Source organism: Platalea leucorodia (assembly GCF_965183815.1).
Source record: "Platalea leucorodia genome assembly, chromosome: 24".
NCBI classification, from domain to species: Eukaryota; Metazoa; Chordata; class Aves; order Pelecaniformes; family Threskiornithidae; genus Platalea; species Platalea leucorodia.
The window spans coordinates 1,269,273-1,291,946 of record NC_138846.1 but is presented as its reverse complement, the minus strand read 5'-3'; the positions used below and the strand labels follow the sequence as shown (position 1 = coordinate 1,291,946).

At 61.2% G+C, this 22,674-nt stretch overlaps 2 protein-coding genes across 2 annotated transcripts; both read left to right on the top strand.

The window, feature by feature from the left end:
- Window positions 1-1,131: 1,131 nt before the first annotated feature.
- Window positions 1,132-4,769, top strand: LOC309600409 (SLAM family member 5-like; the record flags this gene model as incomplete). The annotated part of the gene is made up of 5 exons (XM_082332747.1): window positions 1,132-1,201; window positions 2,845-3,174; window positions 3,528-3,812; window positions 4,213-4,301; window positions 4,695-4,769. The coding sequence occupies 5 exons, from the start codon at window positions 1,132-1,134 to the stop codon at window positions 4,767-4,769; spliced, it is 849 nt and encodes a 282-aa protein (XP_082188873.1).
- A 2,827-nt stretch (window positions 4,770-7,596) lies between these two features.
- Window positions 7,597-19,712, top strand: ETV3 (ETS variant transcription factor 3). Its single transcript, XM_082333228.1, has 5 exons — window positions 7,597-7,738; window positions 9,114-9,176; window positions 10,154-10,391; window positions 12,617-12,732; window positions 15,267-19,712. Exons 2-5 carry the CDS (start codon window positions 9,131-9,133, stop codon window positions 16,448-16,450), a joined length of 1,584 nt encoding a protein of 527 aa, XP_082189354.1. The 5' UTR covers window positions 7,597-7,738; window positions 9,114-9,130; the 3' UTR covers window positions 16,451-19,712.
- The last annotated feature ends 2,962 nt before the right edge of the window (window positions 19,713-22,674 follow it).

Sequence of the window (22,674 nt, the reverse complement as noted above, 5' to 3'; positions counted from 1 at the left end):
TTGGTGAGATCACAGGGGAGAGCTGGCAGCGGAGTGGGCATGCGTGGGCACGCACGTGCACGCATGTGCACGCATGTATGTGCACACATGCACGCCTGTTTCTCTCCGTGCATCCCCAGGCGGAGCCGTTGCCGTAAAAGCATCCCGGGGCCGTGCAAACCGCTCCGGTTCGGGGCTGCACCCCGAGAAACCCCAGCTCGGTGCACGGGGCGAGGACGCAGCCGCCTCTCGCTTCCCTTTTCAGAAAGGCGGCAGCGGCGGCGGCGTGGCCTCTGCTTGTGGTCCCTGTGCTGCCTGGGGCCGCCCCGGCCCCCCACATCCCCCCGAAACCCGGGGGGCTCTCGCAGGCGGACTCTCCATCGCAGCCAGGACACGGTGGGAGCCCCGAGGGGTGACAACCGCCGTGGGGACAGGGCTGGGCCGTCCCCAGAGCCCCGCTTCTCTTTTACATGTCTCCTGCTGCTGCTGTGGGCGTTCTGGTTCAACGAAAGCTTCTCAAGCAAAGACTTTGCCGCTCATGGGGAGAAACCGGCCGAGTCCCCAGCGGGAAACGCAGCCTCGGGGCAGGGCACGGGACATCCCCGGGGCAGGGGACAGGAGCATCCCTGGCGCTGGGAGCCCAACCAGGACATTTCCAAGCCAACAAGGACCTTCTCTGCTTGGTTTAAAGCCAGGCAAGCCCTCCTTGGGAGGAGCGGCCAGCCCAGCTTGGCTCTGCAGTGGGGACCAAGGGCTCCTCCTTGTCCTGGGTGTGCTGGGCTCCATGCAGGCAGCCAGTCCAGCTGGTATTATTTACCCAACAGCAGGCAGCAGCAGGCAGCATCCAGCTCCTTCCTTTATTTATTGCACCTGGTTCCCAGGGGGAAAACAAGGGCTGGGCGACGGGGACGACCTTGGCGGCTGGCACCAAACCCTTGGTGCGGCAGGAGGGCGAGATCCCACCGACGGCGACCCATGGCTGGGCCGCACCGGCTGGGGCTCGGCGAGGTCCCTGCGGTGTCCCCATGATGTCCTTGCGTCGCCACTCCCCTGGGAAGGTGCGTTGCAGTGTGTGGGTAGATTTGCATGTTCACTCCCTCCAAGCCGGTACACAGAACTGAGATCAAGGCTTTGAGACGCAGCGTTGAAGCGATGGGGATGTCACCCAGCCGCCCACGTCCCCGCGTCCCCTGGCTGCTGGTCCCGCTTCTCATGGTGGCAGGTAGGCAGGAGGGGAGGGCAGCCGCCGTGCTGGAAGGGGACCGTGGCTGTTCCAACGCTTGTGATCCCCATTTATTAGCCACCCCTATTTATTAGCCACCCCCATTTATTAGCGACCCCGTTTATTAGCAACTGGGTGGCACTGGGAGAGAGCTGGGGAGCACGGCTTTGGGTCCCAGTTGCAAAATGAACGCTCGCCCTGGGGGTTTAGAAAATACGTGAAATATTAGGGGTGAGAACAGGATTTCCCTGTGCCAAGCAGCCGGGGACGATGCACCGGGGCACCGGCGGTTCCCGGGGGGGTGAGCCGGGGCGAGCCGGGGCCGCTTGCTTGCAGCCGATGGGGGAAACGATGCGGGGCATTGCTCGGCCTCCCCTCCTCGCTTTATTGCCGGCATAAATCAACTCCCAAGAGGTTTACGGTCCCCGATGGGGCTGGGACCCCGGGGCCAGCGCCTGGGGCTGTTTGCCCCTTCTTCTGCTCGGTGGCTGCTGCTGGCCGCGCTCGGCTGGGCCAGCCGGCGATAGGAAAAGGGAAAATTAATTTTGGCGAGTTACGGAGGAAGGCGAGGAGGGGCCATCTCCCCTCGTTCTTTGCCTGCGTGTTTCCGTGAGGAGGAAGAGGGAGGCCGAAGGGAGGCTTGGTCCCAGGCTGCTCCGGCTGTGCCACAGCATCACCGCCATGGACTGGTTTCCTTGGGGCGGGGGGAGTTTTGCATCCTGCAGGTGCCGGGAGCACCTGGAAAACGCTCGATGGGTGCAATGAGTGGGGAGGGGCTGGGTGCTGCCCGGCTGGGTGCCGGGGGACGGCTGGGAGGTGGCGGTGCCGCAGTCTCGCTCCCCGTTCTGCTCGCCTCGCCTTCCTCTTTGCAAACCAAAGCGGCTGCAGAGAGCGGTGGGGAGAGGTTGGAGCCAGCCCCGAAGCACGCAGGAAGCGAGCAGCCTGCGAGCCGGGGCGCAGGATGGGCCCTGCGGTCTGGGGATGTGGCCACCTGTCCGCCCGTCCGTCCGTCCATCCCCCACCTGGGGGAGGCTGCGTCCACTTCTTGCAGCATTCGGCATCTCGAAGCCACGTCCTGTGGCGTGGGCAGCTCCGCTGCTGGCAGCATCTCGCTCTCACCGCAGGCATAAGGGGGCTGCACCCCAAAAGCTCAGCGCTGAGCTGCCCCACAGCCCCGGATGGAGGGACCCTGTCCCCACCGGGACCTGGGGGACGTTTCCCAAAGGTTTAACCTCAAATCTACCCCGGTTTGAGCCCCACTCGGGTGCAGGCGGGGTGGGGAGAGCATCCCCATCCCCTCCGTGAAGCCCTGGCTGGTCCCTGTCATGGGGATGGCCCGTCCGCAGTGTGGGGTGACACGGGGTGACACTGGGACAACACGGGACGATGCTGGGAAGGCACCGCGAGCGCCCAGCGTCCCCCCGGCCCCGGGGGATGCCCAGCCCCACGCATGGTACCCAGGGGTGCTGGCAGGGGAGGTGATGGCTGTGGGATTAAATGAATCATCTCAGGCGGGTGCCGCGCTCCCGTGACTAAGGCACGGGCGGGCAGATGCCCCCGGGTACCCCGGGTGGGGGCTGTGGGCAGGAACGGGGGGCTCTGCTGGGGGTCTCCATCCTCCAGACTGTCCCTGTCCCGGCCAGGCGCTGCGGTCACCCAGCCCCTGCAGGTGAACGGCGTCCTGGGGGGGTCCGTGCTGCTCTCCCCGGCTCTGCCCCCCAACAAGACGGTGACGGAGATCGAGTGGAGCTTTTCAGCCGGCGCCGGCACCGCGATTCGAGTGGCAGAGTTCACCCCCAACGGCTTCGAGCGCCCAGACCCCGAGGACCGGTTCAAGGACCGGCTGGAGATCTTCAACGAGACGGCGCTGAAGATCAGGGCCCTGGAGCGGGGCGACAGCGGGGTCTACGGGGCTCGGATTAAGCTGGAGCCGGCGCTGGTGGAGGATCAGTCCTTCAGCCTCTCCGTCTATGGTGAGCGGCTCCAAAATGGCAGGTGGTGGAGACGGGTTTACAGCCCTGGCAGGATCAGTCCACGGGAGAGGCAATAAAACCCGCCTGTATCCGGAGTTGTTAGCACTCGGGAAAGGGGAAGAGAAATTGCTCTTGCCGCTGAGCATCTGCCACGGGGATTTTCCTGGATTTATAACTAACCACGATCCACCCCCACCTGCGCTTCCCCTTCCCACACCCTCTCGCTGCCCCTCCAGCACCGCTTTGCCCTCTCTGGGTGACCCAGGGTGTCCCCGGGGTGTCCCAGGGGTGTCCTCGGGGTGTCCCTGGGGCAGGCTGGCTCCTGTGACAGCATCTGTTTGCATCTTAAACAGGGCCGGTGCCAGCACCGGAGATCGAGCCCCAGTTGCTCTCCCTCACCGCCCAAGGGTGCAACGTCACCCTGCGGTGCTGGGTGCTGGCCAGCAACAACGCTGTGGCCGCCTGGCAGCTCGGCAGCTCCCTTGGGACGCCGTGCGGACACCTCAGCGAGGACAACCAGACGCTGCACTTGGCCGTGCCCGCCAGCGCCTTCAACTCCAGCTACACCTGCGTGGCCCGAAATCCCATCCAGGAGCGGAACGTCTCCATCCACCTGGACACCCTGTGCCGGCGGCAGGGTAAAAAACCGCCCCGGGCTCCCGGTCCCCCCTGCCCGGGGGGGTCCTGGCACCCACCACGGCTTGCTCCCGCAGAGACGCATCACTGGGGGAGGTGGCTTTTGTGCCCGGTGCTGCTGGCCGTCTGCACGGTAGCCCTGCTCGGCATTGTCTGGCTGCAGAGGAAGACGAGGAGGAAGAAAGAAGCTGAGGGAGGTGGGCGCTGCCAGGTCAAGGCTGCGTCCCCGCAGCTGGGATCGCTGGGCAGACAGAGCTGGAAAAGAGGGAACTGGCTCTTTCCTTCGCCATGGCTCTGCCTGCCCGCCCCTGCCTGCCCTGCCTGGACCAGGGCGGCTGCATCCCCCCCTTCCCCGCATCCCGGCACCCCTCGGCTCACCCCCGCCTGCTCCTCTCTCCGTAGCCGCCCTCGCCTCCCCCTCCAGCGAGGATGCTCCGCTGGAGCCGCCGTACGCCATGATCGAGAGATTCCCCCCGGCGGCGGATGAGCGGGTGAGGCTGGGGGGCCGGGGCCAAATTCGGCTCCTGGCTCATTGCACGGCGATGCCGGGGCCGAATTCAGCTGATGCCGGGGCCGGGCTCTGGCTTCCAGCCCTTGTCTCCAGGCGCTGTGGCTGAGGGTCCCTCCATGTCCCCAAAGTCCCCTGAGCCGGGGGACACAGCCCCCTTCCTCAGCCCCGTCGCCCTGGAAGCGGCTCCCGCTCCGAAGCTCCTCGTGCTTCACCGGGGGGTGGCTGGGAAGGTGCCACGAGGGGACACCGAAGGGCACTTCCCAGGGCCACCATGTCCCCGGGGGCTGGTCCCGGCTGGGGAGCGGCCGTGACCGTCCCCCTGCCGAAGTGCCGGCGGCTCAGGGGGGGTTCGCCCCTGTTTTCTGGCCCCCAGCAGCAAGACCACCCCGCCACCATCTACAGCCAGGTGCAGGCAGGAGCGGGCAGCAGGGCCGAGACGCTCGCCTGACCCGCCACAGCCGGTGAGTACCGCCGGCGCCTCATCTGTGCCGGCACCGGGAGGGCTCCGTCCTCGTCCCACCGCCCCCGGCGGGGCCCAGCTCTGTCCCCGCACTGACTGTCCCCAATTTGTCCCCAAGCAGAACAGCCGGAGCAGGACGGAGCAGCAGGACACGGATGGCCGAGCCCCCATGACGCCGGGCGGGAATGGCCGCCACACGGCACCGTGGACTGACAGACACGCGTGTGTCCCCGGTGATGTCCCCTCCTGTCCCCTCCTGGCTCCGTGTCCCCCCACCTCTGCTGTGGCAGTCCCTGGGGGCTGCCACATCCCCTTCCCCCACCCCAAGAGCAGCCTGGCGGGGATGGGGGTGCAGGATGGGCTGGGGGGGACCCAAACCCCCCCCCGGCTCATGGGTGACTCCAATAAAGATGGGTGACGGCGAGGTGTGGGTGGATTTATGGGGGGCAGAGCCCCCCCGGGGCACCCAGGGCTCTGCGGCGGGGTGGGGGGCTGGGGGGGGACACGTGTGTGGGTGCCCAAGCGGGGGGGACATGGGGTGACACGGGGGCTGGCACCGGGATCGGGCCCCCCCACCCCCCCCCGGGCTGGGCGTGCCCCAGGGCCGGATCCTGCGCGGCTGGATCCCCGCACAGCTGGATCCCTGCACAGCTGGATCCCCGCACAGCTGGATCCTCATCCAGCCGCACCCCTGCACAGCTGGATCCCGGTAAGTAGGATCCCTGCACAGCTGGATCCCTGCACAGCTGGATCCTCATCCAGCCGCACCCCTGCACAGCTGGATCCCGGTAAGTAGGATCCCTGCACAGCTGGATCCCCATGCAGCAGGATCGCCGCACAGATGCATCCCCATGAAGTGGGACCCTTGCACAACTGGATCCCTGCACATCTGGATCCCTGCACAGCTGGACCCCCACATAATAGGATCCCTACACAGCTGGATCCCCATAGTCACACCCCTGCACAGCTGGATCCTTGCACAGCTGGACCCCCATATACCAGGTTCCCTGCGCAGTTGGACCCCCACATCACAGGATCGCCGCACAGCTGGATCCTGGCACAGCTGGATCCCCCTACAGTCACACCCCTGCCCAGCTGGACCCCCAGACACCAGGACACTTGCACAGCTGGATCCCGGTAAAGTGGGATCCTTGCACAGCTGGATCCCTAGATACCAGGTTCCCCACATAGCAGGATCCCTGCACAGCTGGATCCCCGTACAGCTGGACACCCAGATACCGGGATCCTCGCACAGCTGGATCCCCTTCAGTCGCACCCCTGTACAGCTGGATCCTGGCACAGCTGGATCCCCCTACAGTCACACCCTTGCACAGCTGGATCCTGGCACAGCTGGATCCCCCTACAGTCACACCCTTGCACAGCTGGATCCCTGCACAGCTGGATCCCCACCATAGCAGGATCCCTGCAGAGCCAGACCCCCAGATACCGGGATCCCTGCACAGCTGGATCCCAGCACAGCTGGACCCCAAGATACTGGGATCCCTACACAGCTGGATCCCCCTACAGTCATCCTCCTGCACAGCTGGATCCTAGCAGAGCTGGATCCCCCTCCAGTTGCCCCCCCTGCACAGCTGGATCCCTGCACAGCTGGATCTCCCCACAGCTGGACCCCTAGACACCGGGATCCCCACACAGCTGGATCCCCTACAGTCACCCCCCGGCACAGCTGGATCCCCCCACAGCTGGACCCCCAGACACCGGGATCCCCGCACAGCTGGATCCCCCTCCAGTCGCCCCCGGCACAGCTGGATCCCCATACAGTTGCACCCCCACACAGCTGGATCCCCACACAGCTGGATCCCCCCCATAGCAGGATCCCTGCAGAGCCAGACCCCCAGATACCGGGATCCCTGCACAGCTGGATCCCTGCACAGCTGGACCCCAAGATACTGGGATCCCCACACAGCTGGATCCCCCTACAGTCGTCCTCCTGCACAGCTGGATCCCGGCACAGCTGGATCCCCCTGCAGTCACACCCCTGCACAGCTGGAACCCCAGATATCACGATCCCCGTACCGTCATACACCTGCACAGCTGGATCACCCCCACAGCTGGATCCCCCTACAGCCGCCCCCCGGCACAGCTGGATCCCCCTACAGCTGGACCCCCAGACACCGGGATCCCCGCACAGCTGGATCCCCTACAGCCGCCCCCCGGCACAGCTGGATCCCCCGGCACAGCTGGATCCCCCCCACAGCTGGATCCCCCTACAGCCGCCCCCCTGCACAGCTGGATCCCCCCACAGCTGGACCCCCAGACACCGGGATCCCCGCACAGCTGGATCCCCTACAGCCGCCCCCGGCACAGCTGGATCCCCCGGCACAGCTGGATCCCCCTACAGCTGGACCCCCAGACACCGGGATCCCCGCACAGCTGGATCCCCGCACAGCTGGATCCCCTACAGCCGCCCCCCGGCACAGCTGGATCCCCGCACAGCTGGATCCCCGCACAGCTGGACCCCCAGACACCGGGATCCCCGCACAGCTGAATCCCCTACAGCCGCCCCCCGGCACAGCTGGATCCCCCGGCACAGCTGGATCCCCTCCAGTCGCCCCCGGCACAGCTGGATCCCCCGGCACAGCTGGATCCCGGCCCCGCGCCCCCCCCCTTCGCTTTCCGCCCTCCTTTGTCCCCCGCCGCCTCCCGTCGCGGCGCCGGGGCGGGGCGGGGCGTGGAGGCGTGGCCGTGCGTGCGCGCGCCCGGCCGGCCCGCCCGAGCCGGAAGCGGAAGCGCGTGGGAGCGTGCCCGGAAGTGTGTGGGCGGTGGCGGCGGTTCCGGTTCCGGCGGCCGTGCGGGGGAGGCAGCGGCGGCGGCGGCGGCAGCAGCGAGGCGAGCGGCGCGTACCCCGCATCGGCACCGCGGCCCGGGCGCGCTCCGCCGCCCCACCGCACTCGCTTCACCCGCCGGACCCGGCCCGGCCCCCGCCGCCCCCGCAGGTGGGTCCCGGTGTCGGGCGCGGCCGAACCGCCGCCACCGCCGTCTCACGGCCGGGCCGCCCCGTACGCGCAGGCTCGGTCGCGCTGGTGCCCGGGGAACCGGCTGCCGGCGAGACCGTGGCGAGGAGGGGGCCGGTTACCGGGGGCGGCGGGGGGGGGGGGGGGGGCGGTAACCGGGAGGCCCCCGGTGAGGCGCAGGCCTTTGGCGGCGGAGCTGGGGATGGCGGGGGCGGCGCCTGTTGGAGGCCCTGGGGCGGTAAACGGGGAGCAATCGGTTACTGGGGGTCGCTGGCCGGGAGGGGCTGCGGGAACGGCGCACGGAGAGCCGCGGCGGGGAAACCCTCCCGGTAACCGGACGCCTCGGCCCGTCGGAGGGCGGTGGGGGCGGCGCGGATCGCGATGGCCGTGGGGAGGGCGGGCGCCGGTAACCGGGCGGGGGAACGGGGGGGGGCACAGGCGGCTCGGCCCCGGAGCGAGGGGGGGGTAACGGCGGCGGGGAGGCTGCTCCCGGGCCGGTCCCGGGGGGGCGGAGGGCGGCGGGGGGGCCGGCGGGGCCGTCGCTGCCCCGCCCGGGGCAGGGGAGGGAGCGGCGCGGCGGGCGGGCAGGCTGGGGCAGGCCGGCGGCAGGGAGCGGCGGCGGGGCCTGTAACGGGAGCCCGGCAGCCCGGACCCGGCCGCCGCCGCGGCGCCTCCTCCCTCCCCTCCCCTCCCGGCAGCCATTTACATACTTTGAACATTTCAAAGCTTGGAAAAGCCCGGCGGGAACGGAACGGGGTCGGTTCTCCCCCCGGGGGCCACCGGGCCTGGGCGGGGGGGGGGGCTGCCCCGGAGCCGGCGGCCGTGGCTGCGGTCGCTCCCTGGAGCCGGTTTCACCTCGGCGGGGGGGGGACAGCGCTTGATTTCCGAGGCGCTGGCAGGTAGCGCTGCCAGCAGAGCCCACCTAAAGCGATTGGAATCAGATGTGCGTCTCCAAGCGGGACCAGGAGCCGGGATTTTATTCCCCCGCCCTCCTCTTCCCTCCCTGGTACATCTGGGCGAGCTCAGCAGCTTGTGTATTTTGGCAGCGGAGCCCGTCTAGTAACAGAAGACAAACTGTGTTTGGCTTGTTTTGTCTGTCTGACGGCCCCGCCGTGCCGCCGCGTTTCGATCGCCGGCTTTAACGGCAGGGCAGGAGGGAGGCCGGGATTAAACGCCGGCTTTTTGCAGCGGGGCGGAAAGACGGATGGGGCTGATTATGGTGAGGGAGACCCCGGGCAGAGTCTCTGGGGACGGGCAGGGTTACGGCTGGAGGTGGCCTCTCCGGAGAAATTCCGAGTGCCGCCCGCCGATAACGGCGTGTCGATGTCGCTGATGCCGATTTCCTTCTGTTTCGCAGTCAGCAGGAGGGAGAAAATGAAAGCAGGCTGCAGCATTGTGGATAAGCCAGAAGGAGGAGGAGGTAAGGAAGTCTAAAGGCTGAGTTGTTCAGCTGTTACGAATTCTTTTCCCAGGATAAAGGAGCTCAGGCGGGATTAATTCCACCTCTCCTAAAAGCTCTCGTACGTGGGCAAAAGCCGTGTGCGAGCGAGGATCGATCAGACGTCTGCTCCATGGGCTGTCGGCGAGTTTTTAAGAGCGCCGGGCTTAATATGCAAATAAATCTTCCCGGGGATGTTTTATTTGTAAGGATTTGGGATCTCAAAGGTGGATTCCCTCCGGTTTGGTACAGCTCATGCCTGGTTTTGTCTCTGTCGCAGCCTGCGATAACGGTGTGGGTGGCGTTGGAGCGTGATGTGACTTCTTCCACGCTGCCGGAGCCTGAAATTGTGGCCACGATGATTTGGAGGAGGGGAAAGAAAAAAAAAAAAACCAACCAAAAAAAAACAAACCTCGCGTTAGTAGTTGTGCTGGGAAACTATTCTGAGAAAGCCGAACTTGGCAGTCGCTCAGAAACATCTGCCGACGCAGTTGAAGCTGGAGCGGGCTGCCGTGCTCTGAAATCGGGGGGAGCCGGAGTCGCTGGGAGCTGTCCGCCCTCACCCCCCCCAACATCACCCCACCAAATGCTCAAATCTGCGTTATTTGCCTTATTGCAGCCACCTGGAGCCCAAATCGTCGCGATGTCTAAAGCTTTGGGACTCCTTTCCGCTGCCGCTCGCTCCTGTCCCTTTCAATTTTACCTTTTTTTGGTGGTGGTTGGGGATTCTCCAAGGAGAGGGGGCTGAAATGAGTAAGAAAATGAGCCGTGGAGAGGAGAGCCGGGTTTCTCTGCTTCCACGTTGGATGTTTAATAGAATTACAGCCCCCAGCGATGCTCTGCGGTCTCGCTCTGGAGAAAACACGATAAATATGCAGCAGAGCTTGGCAGTTGTGAGCTCCTGTCGCTGAGTGACTTTTTCTTTTCTTTTTTTTTTTGTTTTTTTGGCCCTTCCCAAGGTTATCATTTCCCAGAGTGGGCTTACAAGACCGAGTCCAGCCCCGGCTCCCGACAGATCCAGTTATGGCATTTCATCCTGGAGCTGCTGCAGAAGGAGGAGTTCCGCCATGTCATCGCCTGGCAGCAGGGCGAGTACGGGGAGTTTGTCATCAAGGACCCTGACGAAGTGGCTCGGCTGTGGGGACGGAGGAAATGCAAACCCCAAATGAACTACGACAAACTCAGCCGGGCGCTCAGGTGAGCAGAAGCTTCCGTGGAGGCGAGGGGCTGGTAACGAGCCCTCCTTCCATCCCTCCCTGCCTCGTTTGGGTAACTGATTGTCGATATTTGGTCCCTGGTTCGGTGGCACCTGCGTTTCTGGGAGGTTTGTATCCAATTTTGGGTTCTGGGCCGCCAGATCTGGCTGACTGCACTTGGGCGTGATTAGAGAGACAGGGGAGGGAGTCCCTGGTTCACCGTGCCGTGTTCTGCGTCACGGTGGAAATTTGCACCTCTAGTTCAGGTTGTTATTATATATATTGTTATTATCAGGATGGCTTCCTTCGGGGGAGCTTTTCTGTCTCTTTTCTCAGCTTCCATTGCCGGTGCTGGCTTGAGCAATGAAGGTGTGGGAGGAAACCAGAGGTGTTACTCTATTATCGCGCCATCAAGGGTGCCGTTTCAGAGAAAGCAACTCCCCTGTCTAACGTAATTTGTACTTGCCTCTCTCCTGCTAAATCCGTGCGAGGCAGAGGTTCGGTGCCAGTCCCACGGCGACGGCCTGGACTGGGTGTTTCCCGAGCCCGGATGACACGAATTTGGGTGTCCTTAAGGACACCCTCTGGCCACCAGTGTCCCCTTGTGTGCGACAGGGGCCGAGTGTTCCTCGCTTTGCGCTTCACAGCTCCAAAGCCTCCGGTACAGCTTCACCCTCTTTTATTTAGTCCGTAGTTTTTTCTTTTTTCAGTTATCGCTCTGTATTTTGAAGTCAGACAGTGGAAAACTAGCATGACCCTCTGCGGTGTTTCAGCATTTCAAGGCTGTCACCTGCAGGAGTGGCCGCGTTCCTGACAGGTTCTGGCTTTATCAGTCTGTAACGTGGACTTCGCTGCCTTATGCCCTCTGATACCTCCTGGGTGGAGCTGACAAAGACAAATAAGGCAGCAAACACAAGAGTCTCATACTGGAACAGGAAGGAAACTATAAATTGAGTGGCACAGAGGCTGTAATTGGTGCATGGGAGTGGAAAACAGCCTCCACCTGCCAACGCTGATCGTGTCTTGGCATCTTGATGCCGAGTGGGACAGCGGCGGGGCGAGAGCACTGCGGGTATCAGCAGCCGCTTCCGCTGGGGACCTGCGGCTCCTTCCCGGCTCCGAGCTGGCCCTGCTTTGTTAGGTGCACGCTGCGGCAACAGGCACCGTGTGTTCATCTGCCTCCTAAGCACGGAGAGCGGCGGCGATAATCCGCGTGTAACACCTTTGTTTGTACACCGGTATTAGGAGGCTGAGGACAAACGGTGGTGGTGTAAGCAGGGAGGAGGCTGCGGTGGGGATTACACCCGCTCTCCCTCTGGCTGAGTTCTGCCTTTGTTCGGTGCCGTGAAGGCGAGGAGGGGAGGCTGGCCGGCGATCGGGGCCGGCTGCGAGCGCCTGCCCTCCGCAGCCCTGATCCACGCCGCCTGCGAAGGCGAGGGAGTGGTTTTGATCCGAAGGTGCGAATGGGTGAGCAGAAGGGAAGCAACTTGCTGACGGGCACGAGAGCAGCAGCAACCAGCTCTCCCGATTTCCAGCCTGCTGCCCTGTACGCTGTTACAATACCCTGAGCCTTGAAGATTGCAGAAATAACAAACAAATCTGAGGCTAGCTGGGTAATTTGGTCCCTTTTGCTCAGCTCCGTCGTTGCGCTGAGTTTTCTTCTGCCCCAGCCCAGGTACGGGTTCCCCTCTTTCAGGTTCTGTGTCTTAGCACAGGTTCACCTGAATTTTCCCCTCCTGTAACGTTCCCCTGGCAGTCACGGCCCACGTGGAGCGACCGTGCCTGTTTCGCTGGCCGCGGGGCGCTTGCACGGGTGGGAATAGGGAGGCAGTGCCGGCGCCGTGCGGGACGCTTGTACGAGACCCCCCCCCAGCCCGTGGCACTGGTCCCAGTTTGGACAGGGGTGAGAACAGCATGTACAGGCTCAGCGTGTTGTTCGGCTTTCGCTTCCCTTCAGGATCTTACCTTTTCCCACATGTTCTAAGGAACATAATGACCTGTAAAATGGTTTGAAACCTACCGCTAAAGAATGCGTTGTAGAAGGAGTGGGTGTTGTTTGGAAACTTCCCGATCGACGACTGTTTTCTTGTACTCATAACGTAAATTCTCTGGGCAGCTTCATTTTTGTAGCTACGTCAGAGGTGGATGTTGATGGCGCTAAAAGAAACGAGACCTTTAAACAGATCACCACGTGCTTTGATCGATCCCTTTAACTTCCCTTAACAGATACTATTACAACAAGAGGATTCTCCACAAGACAAAAGGCAAAAGGTTTACCTACAAGTTCAACTTCAACAAGCTGGTGATGCCCAACTACCCGTTCATTAACATTCGGCCTAACGGTGAGTGCGGGCTCGGGGCTGCTGCTTTGAACCATCCCCGCTCCTGGCGTGTGGAAGGGGGCCGGGACCGACCCCGCAGCCTCTGCAGATCCCTTCTCGGTCATCGACGCTTGCAAGACTGCCGGGGCAATCAGCGCTGCTGTGGAGGGAATGTCTGGACCTTGATAAAGCCTTATCTGGAGCGCTCTTTCCCTCGGGTTTGTCGCAGACGCATCTGTGGTTGCCTTCAGGGGAGACCGGAGGCGTTTTGGTTTCCTATTTGAGCTGGCTTGTTGGACTGTCTGTATGGGTGCCGCGGGTTTGCTTTGCTTTGCCGTCGGGGGGGCGGGTGTCCTTGGGATAAGAGGGTTTTAGTTCTGTTGCAGGGACCTTGCCTCACTCACATGCTCGTCACGTCAGTTTATGGTGCCATAGAAATGCGAGCCTTCTTGACAAGGAGCTTAGAGGTGCATGGCGAGGCATGCGTGTGAGCGCTATCAGAGAGCTCGCAGCTTAACAGCAGTTTGCTCTCCTCCCTGCTTCTGCAAAGGCCCCTTGTTTGCTTCAGTTCTGCTCCTCTTCTGTCAAAAGGAACTTTTCCTAACCAACTTCTGCCTCGAGTTCAGCGGAACGTAATAGCCAGCGCAGAGCAGTTTCCAGAGAAGAGTAGTAACTCGTCTGAGTTTGACTAAAATCACAGGTATTTCTCGATTCTCCCTGGGGCAGAACGGCGCGCTGACGTTCAGGATAACGAAAAAGAGTTTGGGAATGGAGCGTAATTGTTCCCTTCTCGTCCTAAAACGCCTTTGAGTCTCTTGCCCGGAGCAGTAGCCTGAGTTCACGCCGGGTTTGTCCCAGAGTCAGCAGTACTGCTGTGGTTTCTCTGGAAGAGGGTCCTTTGTTCGCATGATCCTTTTTGGTGGAGTTAAGTCCCCCCGTAGCTAGATTTCTACAGCTGGGGTGATTGCCTGCATAACTGCACAGCCACCACGCGAGCAGGGAAATTAGTGGCCATCGAGTCCCTCAAAAAAAAAAAAAAAAAAAAAAGAAAAAGAAAAACCCTTCTGGAAGTCATTACAGCGAGGCCCGAGACTGCAAAAGTCTCCGCAGCAAAGAGAGCGCGAAGGCAGAGGCGCCTGAACCAGCCTTTCTCACAGCGCCGGGCGCTCAGTTCTCACCTCGCGGAGAGTGCCCCAGGGGAAGCCTTGAAGATTCGTCTAGCAGGGAGAGAGCAGGGGAAAGTGGGGATTGAATGTTGACTCTGAAACCCCGGCGGCTGAGAAAAACAGGTTACATGTGGGCAAGAGCGTTTCTCATCGGCGCTCGCGTAGCCTGTGCCTACGTACGGCGCTGCCTGCTCGTTGCTCTTGGCAGTTGAAGCGACCTGCATCCCTCCCCGCCCCCGGGGAGCCCCAGCCGGGCGCAAACGTGATCTCGAGGCATTGTCTCCTAAGCAAACGGTAACCCCAAAACGGGGCTGGGAGAACAGAAATATTCATAAAGGCGTTCTGCTTCACCTGTGTGGGACACGCTGCCTTTATGGCAGCGCGGAGAAGGAAACGTAGTCTCCAGGAGTCCTTAGCCGAAGCACGGGGGTGTAAGATGTAGTACGAAGCTGCACTGCAAATCTGTAATTACTTGCAGCAACAAGTCTGGGCAGTTCCAGCTCAATATTGCTCACTGCTGTTCCTTTTCCCTGTTTGCAGCCACTCCCTCCTATCTCTGGGGCATGCATTTAAAAAAAGAAGTTTGGAGAACTGGAATGCACTTGTCTAATTACAACCTGTTTTCTTTCCTTCTGGCTGGGATGGGGGTTGGGATATCAAACCTGTTTGGGGCACTGGAATCGGGTTTCTGCTCTCGGCTCTCCCTCGCGCAGTTTTGAAGGGAAGGGAGAATGAGCGGGCGCGTTGTGGAGGTGAGAAAGCGGGTGGCAGAATTTGCCTCAATATGGCTCGTTATGGCACGAGTGAGTCGTAGACAGGCGGCTCCGTAGGCATGGCGCTGGAAGAGGAGCCAGCGAGAGCTGGCAGCGTTACTGGCAGAAACGTTGGAGAGAAGACGTCTTCCCAGAAAAGCACAAATCAGTGACTTTCAGTCAGCCCCGAGAGCTTGAGGTTTACCAGCAGCGCTTCTGCCGGTGGCGTTCGAGCACGATTGCTTAACCGAGCTCCTAACGCACCGTCGTCGAGACGTTTTCTGGTTAAACCAGAGCGAGGAGGTCAGGGGAGGGCATCCGAAAGTGGAAGTTGTTTCGGTGGCACTGGAGGTTCACAAAACCTCAGGCGGGGCGGAGAGAGGAGATTCATCCCCAGCAGCGGCGAGGGTTTGAGGTGGGCAGACTGGAGCTATGCAGGGGAAGGGAGCAGATGGGAAAGGCACCTCCTGTCTCATCGTCTACCGCCTTGTTGATAGCGCACGGTATTTTTGTGTTGCTCTTCCAAACGCCTGCGGGCGCAGCCCGAAGAGCAGCTCTTTACCTGTGATTTAACTCCCTCAGCAACCGCGCTCTTAACCCTCTCCCGTACTCTTTCTCTTTTCCCCTCCTGTCCCAGGTGTCGTGCCGCAGAGCGCTCCTCCTGTCCCCACGGCTTCGTCCCGCTTCCATTTCCCACCGCTGGACAGCCACTCTCCCACCGAAGATGCCCAGCCCAGTCGGTTCTCCGGCGGGTCCCTGGTCCCATCCAACCCAGAAGCGTTGGGTGACGGCGGCGAGAGGAAGCCAGACATGCCGGAGCTGGAGGACGGCTCCTCAGATTGGCGCCGCGGCGTGGATCTCATGGCCTCGCGCAACACCGTGGGCGCTGGTAGCGTCAACCACCAGAAGCGCAAGCCCGATATCATGCTCCCTCTCTTCACCAGGCCCGGGATCTACCCGGATCCTCACAGCCCCTTTGCCGTGTCCCCTCTGCCGGGGCGCGGCGGGGTCCTGAACGTCCCGATCTCTCCTGCGTTGTCCCTGACTCCCACCCTTTTCTCCTACAGCCCCTCGCCGGGCCTCAGCCCCTTCACAGGTAGCAGCTGCTTCTCTTTTAACCCCGAGGAAATGAAACACTACCTGCACTCGCAAGCCTGCTCCGTCTTCAACTACCACCTGAGTCCGCGGACTTTCCCCCGCTATCCGCTCATGGTGCCACCACTACAGTGCCAAATGCCCCTCGAGGAGCAGCCCCAGTTCCCCATCAAGCTACAGCCTCCACCCGTGGGGCGCAAAAACAGAGAGAGACTGGAAAGCGCTGAGGAGCCGGCGGCCCCCCAGCTGGCTACTCCTCCTCCCAGGGTCAAGGTCGAGCCCACGATGGACAAAGAGGCAGAGTCCGAAGAGCCGCCGGCGAAAGGCAAAGACAAAAGCGAGAGAGAGGAAGGCTCCGGCGCGGCTGCCAGCCTGGAAGAGGAGAAAGGGCCCGTGTTTGCCAGACCAGCTGCCCCGTCGTGGCACCCAGCCCCACCGGCACCCGCCCAGGCCGGCTTCTCGGCTGAAGAATCCCAGGAGCAAGGGGAGAGCAGCGGGGAGAAGTCATCCCGAGAGGCTGCCGGAGAATCGGGGGCGCAGGAGAAGAGAGAAGATGCCCTGATGCCTCCGAAGCTGCGTCTCAAGCGCCGCTGGAACGGTGACCGGCAGGCGGACGTCCCCGAGGAGCGCCAGAACGGCCGAGTCCACTGGAACGGGGCGCTGGGCAGCCCGCACCTCGCGGCGGGTCCCAAGGCCGTGACGGCCACGGCCGCCTCCGACACCTAAGCCCGGGGGAGCCTCGCAGTCCGTCTGTGCTGAAAACATCTGTGTATTTATGTAGCAAGGATGCAGAGCGTGGGGGGCGGGCGGGGGGCTGGGGCTAGCCTGGTTTGGTAATTCTAGAAACTAGGGGTTTTGTGTTCTTTGTTTTCGTTGTTGAATTGCAGGTGAGACGCGGTTGTCTTGCTCCGATTAGGAGAGGCGAGGGAAGCCGGCCGCTCTTGTGCGCGAGCTTCAGGCCTTGCACGAACTCCAGCGGGGTTGAGGCCTCCACCGGGACGGAGGAACTCCAGACACGGTCTATTTTATATATGCTCTAGTATTTATAGAAGCAGGAATCTCCAAGTTCATCTAGTTCCCCCCCTTTTTTTTTTTTTTATATGTATGGAGCCTGGTGCGATGGCGGGAGAGGATTTCCTGCCCGTTCGAGAGGTGCCGTGCGTCAGCCTCGGAAGCCGGCTGTATTTCGGGGAGGGGCTGGGGGACGGGGCGAGGGAATATTGCACTGTCGGCGGAGCGGGGAAGGTTTGCAGAAAGACCCAACTGGGCAAGGCGCCGGCGAGGTGGGACGCTGCGGGAGAGGGAGCCGCGGTCCCGGCGAGCGGATCTCGGTAGCGCTTCAGGATACGTTAGTCGTCCTTTTCGCCTTTCTGAAATACTGCAGAAGCCATGAGCAAAATATTCAAGTCTTTCAGGGAAGGGAGTGGGGTGGGAAAAAAAAATAACCTAATGCCTTTAATATACGCATTAAAATGTACCCTAGGTTTTTTTTTTTTCCTAATTGTATGGGTGGAGTTGGGAGTGATTGGAAGATTAACGCTGAAACGATTGTGGTGAGTTCATAGAGAAGGAATGACAGGAGCTTTGTTAAATCTTATTTCCTTTGTTTGGTTCCCCTATCACTTTGACTCATGCCTTAACTACGTGTACACTTTATGCGAGCAGGGGCTGTTGAGAGGAGCAGCCTGGGCCCGGCCGCGCTCGGCCGAGGTTGGCTTTTGCGGCGGTTTTGGCTTTTGCCCGGTGACGGAGAAGCGACGGTGGTCGCGGGAGCAGAGGGGCGGCCGTGCCCGCCGGGCTCCGTCTCCGCAGGCTGGGTCGAGGCGGGGTTCGCGGTGTAAATCTTGCTGTATTTTTTGCTATAAATCCGCTATTTCCCTACGCGGCTGCGTTTCTCGTTAGGCTGATGAACTTAGGCTCCGGATTACACCGAGGAACGCGCTCGTCTCCCGCTGCGTCGGGACGAATCCCTAACGATTCCTTGAAAGGAGCTTGGAAACAACCGATCTCCGGGGGGAGAGAGCCGTATCCAGAGAGCGGCTGATTATTCACGCGGTCGTAGGCGAGAGGCGTGCGCGGGCAGATTTCTCCAGTCGAGGACTCCGTAACTGGTGGAGGAGGGAGCGTGTGTGAGCACAAGATTATTTGCAAACGCTATTAGGCAGGTAGACGGGGCTGGTCGGGCCCTGCCAAAACGAGATGCCGTGCGTGGTACCCGAGCGGTCCCGGGGGACGCGGGGGCCGTGATCCGCTTACCTGGGCGAGCTCGGCTCCGCGGCGGGGCTCCGGACCCCCCCGGATTTACCTCCACGGCCGGCGCGGAGGAAAAAAAAGGGGGGGGAAGGAACCCCTCGATCCGGACCCCCCGGCCCTGGAGAGGGGGTCAGCGAGTGAACTCAGGAATTAGAAACACGAGGCCTTTCCCATCAGTAATGCATATCGTCACCCCCCCTCGCGCCCAAGTGCCGGAGCCGTTTGGGGAGGGGGCCGGGGGGGGGGGAGCCGCCCTTCTCGCCCTTCATTTAAGGCAAAAAAATGGAAAAAAAAAAAAAAAAAAAGTTGAACTGTTGTTTGGCTTTAAAAGTTTGTAATCGTTTTTTTGGGGGGCTGGGGAGGGGAGGGGGTGTTGTCTTCATAGCCATTGCACTGCAAACCGGGAGCTCCGCGTTCAGGGATAAAGGACTCAGGTTCTCAGGACAACGGACCAGTGACCGGCTGCGGGTGATGGGCTCCGTTTCGGCGGGGGGGGGGACACACACACACAGCCCCCCCCGTCCCCGCCGTCCCCGCCGGCAGCGTCGCCCGCGTCCCCGCCGGCGCAGGGGGTCCCCTCGGCGCGAGGCGGGGGCTCCTCCCGACCAGACTTCACTTTGCCTAGCAGCAGCCTCGGAGGAGGGCGCTTATAAATACATTTTAAATAACGAAAGAAGAAAAAAGAAAAAAAAAAAAAATTATATATATTCCGATGTGCCAAAATATTTAAACTTGTAAAGTTTAAATGGTTGAAATCTCAACGTCCACCTGTATTAATTAATCAAGAGCATGTTAATGTTTAAACCATTTTTGCTTTGTTTAGTCATAGAGAATCGGTAGGAAAGAGACTTTAACCGGACAACCAGCAGAAAGCCGAGATCGGGGGGCAGAATAACGATCGGGGCGGGGAGGCCCGAGCCCCGCGTCTCCCCGCGGCGGCGGAGCCGAAAGGAGCCAGCGCGCCCGTCCCGGGGAGGAGGAGGAGGAGGAGGAGGAAGAGCCCCTCTGCAGAAGCATTAACGCGGCGGCCGTCGCCTCGCCCTCGCGGGAGCTCCCGCCCGTCGCTCGGTTGTCCCTTCTTTTTATTTATTCCATAATTACGTTGTTTTTAAAGTAACTTGGGGTTTGTTGTTTTTTTTTTTTTTTTTTTCTTTTTGTCTTACGGATCCTGGTGGGGTTTTAAAAAAAAAAAAAAAAATGAATTCTTTTGGTTTGAAATAATCGTAATCAGATTGTTTAAAAAAAAAACTTTGATTTTTAGAGTGCTTTTAAGGAGAAAGTATTTACCGGTAGAACGTTGTTTGTTGTTTTTGTTTTTTTTTAACAAAACAAATCACTTTTCCTGAGGCATGTTCTTCGACTTTACTAGAATTGATTCAGCAGGGATTAGCGTGGATGCATACACGTACGGCGGGGACGCGGTTAGCTCCAGCTGTCTGTCCGCGGAGAGCGGGATCGAACGTGTGCGGATATGTACATAACAATGTAAAGTAGTCTTTAAATACTCCATTGTGCAGTGCCTTTAGACGTTCCACTTTCTATAAAGTCTTCAACAAAAAAAAGTTTGCATATATATATTATATATATATGATGTAATGTTATAGAAATATATGTATAATATACATATTTTTTCCAGGGGTATCTGATAGCTCTGTATTTTGTTATGGAAGTTGAAAGAAAAAAAAAAAAAAGTATTTTACCTCAAATTAAAAAGTTAAATAAACCTTTTAAATAAGCATTTCTGCTGGCAGCTCGCTTCTTGGCGGGTTTCGCTCGGGGCCGGGGCGGTGCCGCTTGACCAGCGTCTCCCAGTCTTTCCTAGAGCCGAGGCCGCCTCCGGAGCTGCTGCGCGTCGCCGCGTTCCTGGCGGGATTTTCGGAGAGGAGCAGCGTCGCCGCCGTCCCCACTCCCGTCGCAGCGTCCCAAACCCCCGCCGAGCTTTTCCCGAGGTAATCGCGGCCCCGTCGGCGGGGAATCGCAGCCGGCGAAGGCTCCGGCGATCCCGGTTCCCGTGTCCCCGTCCCCCGGGGGCGGCTCGGCGAGGGGACCCTGCGCCCCGACGGGGACGGACGGACGGACAGACGGAGCTGCGGGTTTGGGAAGAGCTGAAGTGTCACCGAGCGGGACGGGGGGGACGCAGGGCTGCGACAGCCCCAGCCGCGCTCTTTAAACTCGGGTTTAAACTGAATTCAACTAAAACTGGCTTAAATCCCCGCTCCGGGACCGGATCCCTCGGCCGGGCCGGCTGCCAGCGGCGCCGTTTGTGCAGGCTTTCCCCAGTGGAAAGGGGCCGGGGCCGTGCTGGCGTGGGGGACCCCGCTCCGGCTGGCCAGGCGGCTCGGGCCTTCTATTTTTTTGTATTATTATTATTATTATTATTTCCTTTTTATTTTATTTCTGAGCACAGAAAGGGATCTGTGTCAGGAGAGGATTAGGGGAAGGAGCTCCTGGCTCTCAGCCCTGGGCTTACACCGCAGGGCTCTGCTCTGCGGCCCTCCCCTTTCCAGGCCTTTCTTATTACTATATTATTATTAATTATTATTATTTTTCTCTTGCAAATGGCGGCGGGACAGCCCCCAGCACCCTCCTGTTCGTGCCACGCTGGTGGAGGGCCAGAGCTGCCCGGCGAGAGCTTTCCGCTCCCTTCCCCGGTCACACAATTAATCTAATAAGAAGTATATTTAATTAAACACCCATTAATTCCAAGGACACAGGCGCTGGGGTCCTGACAGCCGGCTAATCCTCATGGTGGATATTTTTTTTTTGATTTATCAATCAGTACTTTGCAATTAGGTGTGAATTCCAGACCCTGGTTTTGCTGTTGCCGGCGGCTGTGCCGAGCGCGGCGGCTTTGGCGCTCCCAGGCCAATCTCGGGGGGGGGGAATTCGAGACGTTTTGGGGAAAAACAGGTTGGAAGTTTGCAAAATGGTGATTGCAAAAAAACCAAAAAATCCCGTTGCCCAAGGAGGCACGGAGCGCGGGAGCCGGAGGCGGCGTCCCCGTCCCGGGGGTGCTGCAGGATCGGGCCCCTCCTGGGAGAGAGCAGCCAGGAAAATGAGGGAAGAAACCGCACTTTTGCAGATGCTTTTCCAGCTTCTTGATTAAAAGGGAAAACTGCAAATGCTCTTTCGTGATGAAAATAAGCCCCCTTCCAGCCCCGCGGAGGATCGCTCTGGAGCGGAACGCCCTCCGCTTCGCAGGGAAAAATAGGGGAGATCTGAGCCCAAACTGGAAAACCAAAGCTTAATCTTCAGAAATTTCCAGCACCATCCAAGCGGGAATTTTCCGCCGCGGCCCCAGCAGCTCGTGCCGGCAGCCGATGGCAGAGCCGACGCCGAGCCTGCCGGCGCTGCGGAGCCCGGGCTGCGCTCCCAGCCGGCTGCTCCCCCCCTTCCCAACCACCGGCACGGCCGAGGGCCAAGTTCAAAGCCTGGCGCTGGGGGAGCGACGCGGGGGCCGGGAAAGCCCCCCCGGTGCCGCTCCTCCTTCCATCGCGCGCTTTTCCCACCCTGAGCCGGAGCTGGGGGAGGATTTGGGGGGGCAGCCTGCGGTTCGGGACCCCCCGTCCTCATCCCGGCCCCAGGAGCGAGCCCTCGGCGGGGGCGAAGCAGGACACGGGCTGCATCTCCCTCTGTGCCTCCTCTCCTCTCCTTCATCCCCCTTTTTCCCTCCTCCTCCTCGCCCACCGGGGCGGGGGGGCTGCTGGTATTGATCTGTGCCGTTCCTCCATTTCCCCCGCATTGATCAGGTAATTGCTTTCTCTCTTATTTGGCCACCGCCTCATCTGCTCTTGCACCAGCTCCCAGCCGGCACGAAAAACCCCGGGGCCTGAAAAACCCCGCCGGGGGTCTTGCGCCTTCATCTGGTCCCTCCCGGCACCGGGCCTTGCGTCCCCGAAGCGAAGCCCCCCGTGGTTACGCCGATGGCACCCTGCCCCTCCGTCCGTGCCCGCGCCCGCGTTTCGCCGGCTCCGTCCTGAGCCAGGCGTGGGGCGAGGCGATCCCTGCCTCGCGGGGCTGGGTCCCTGGTCCCCGCCTCGCTTCGTGCCGCCCCGGGACCACCGTCGGCCCCATGTTTTCGCTTGCAGGCAGTGAAGATGAAATGGGAACGGGGGGACGAGGCTCTGGATGCTCTGACAGCCCCGGAGCTGCTCCCCGTCCGAGCGCCGCAGCATCGCGCCACGGCCAAGCGTCTCCCCGACGCCGGAGCATCGTGCTACCGGGGTCACGGTAAGCTGGGGAACGCGGCACGGGGCGGCGGGGGGAAATCTCTCCGGGACTTTCCAAAGCCTTTTTGGGGAGGGATGCCGGGCTCGGGGGGCGGGGGGGTGCTCGCGTGCAGCTGGGCGCGTGGGAGGTCCCCCCGAGGGCAGCGAGCCCGCAGACCCACGGGGGATTTCCCCACGCCCTCTCCACCCCATGCTCGCAGGTCCGACCCCCCCCAAGTCTCTTCTTGGCATCACCCCCAAATTTATCCCGGGGGTCTCTGCTCCCCGCGGGGATCTGGCCGGGAGCACCCCCCGGCTCGGCGGGAGCCTGCTGCTGTCGGAACCGCCCGAATTCACAGGTGCAATAAAACCCCAAAGCTCTTTCATCCAGTCCCAGCCTCCTCTTCACGGCAATTAAAACCACCTCCAGCCCCATTCCTGCCCGGGGTGCTGTTAATCCTCCCTTGGCACCCGAAAGGCAGAGAGCTG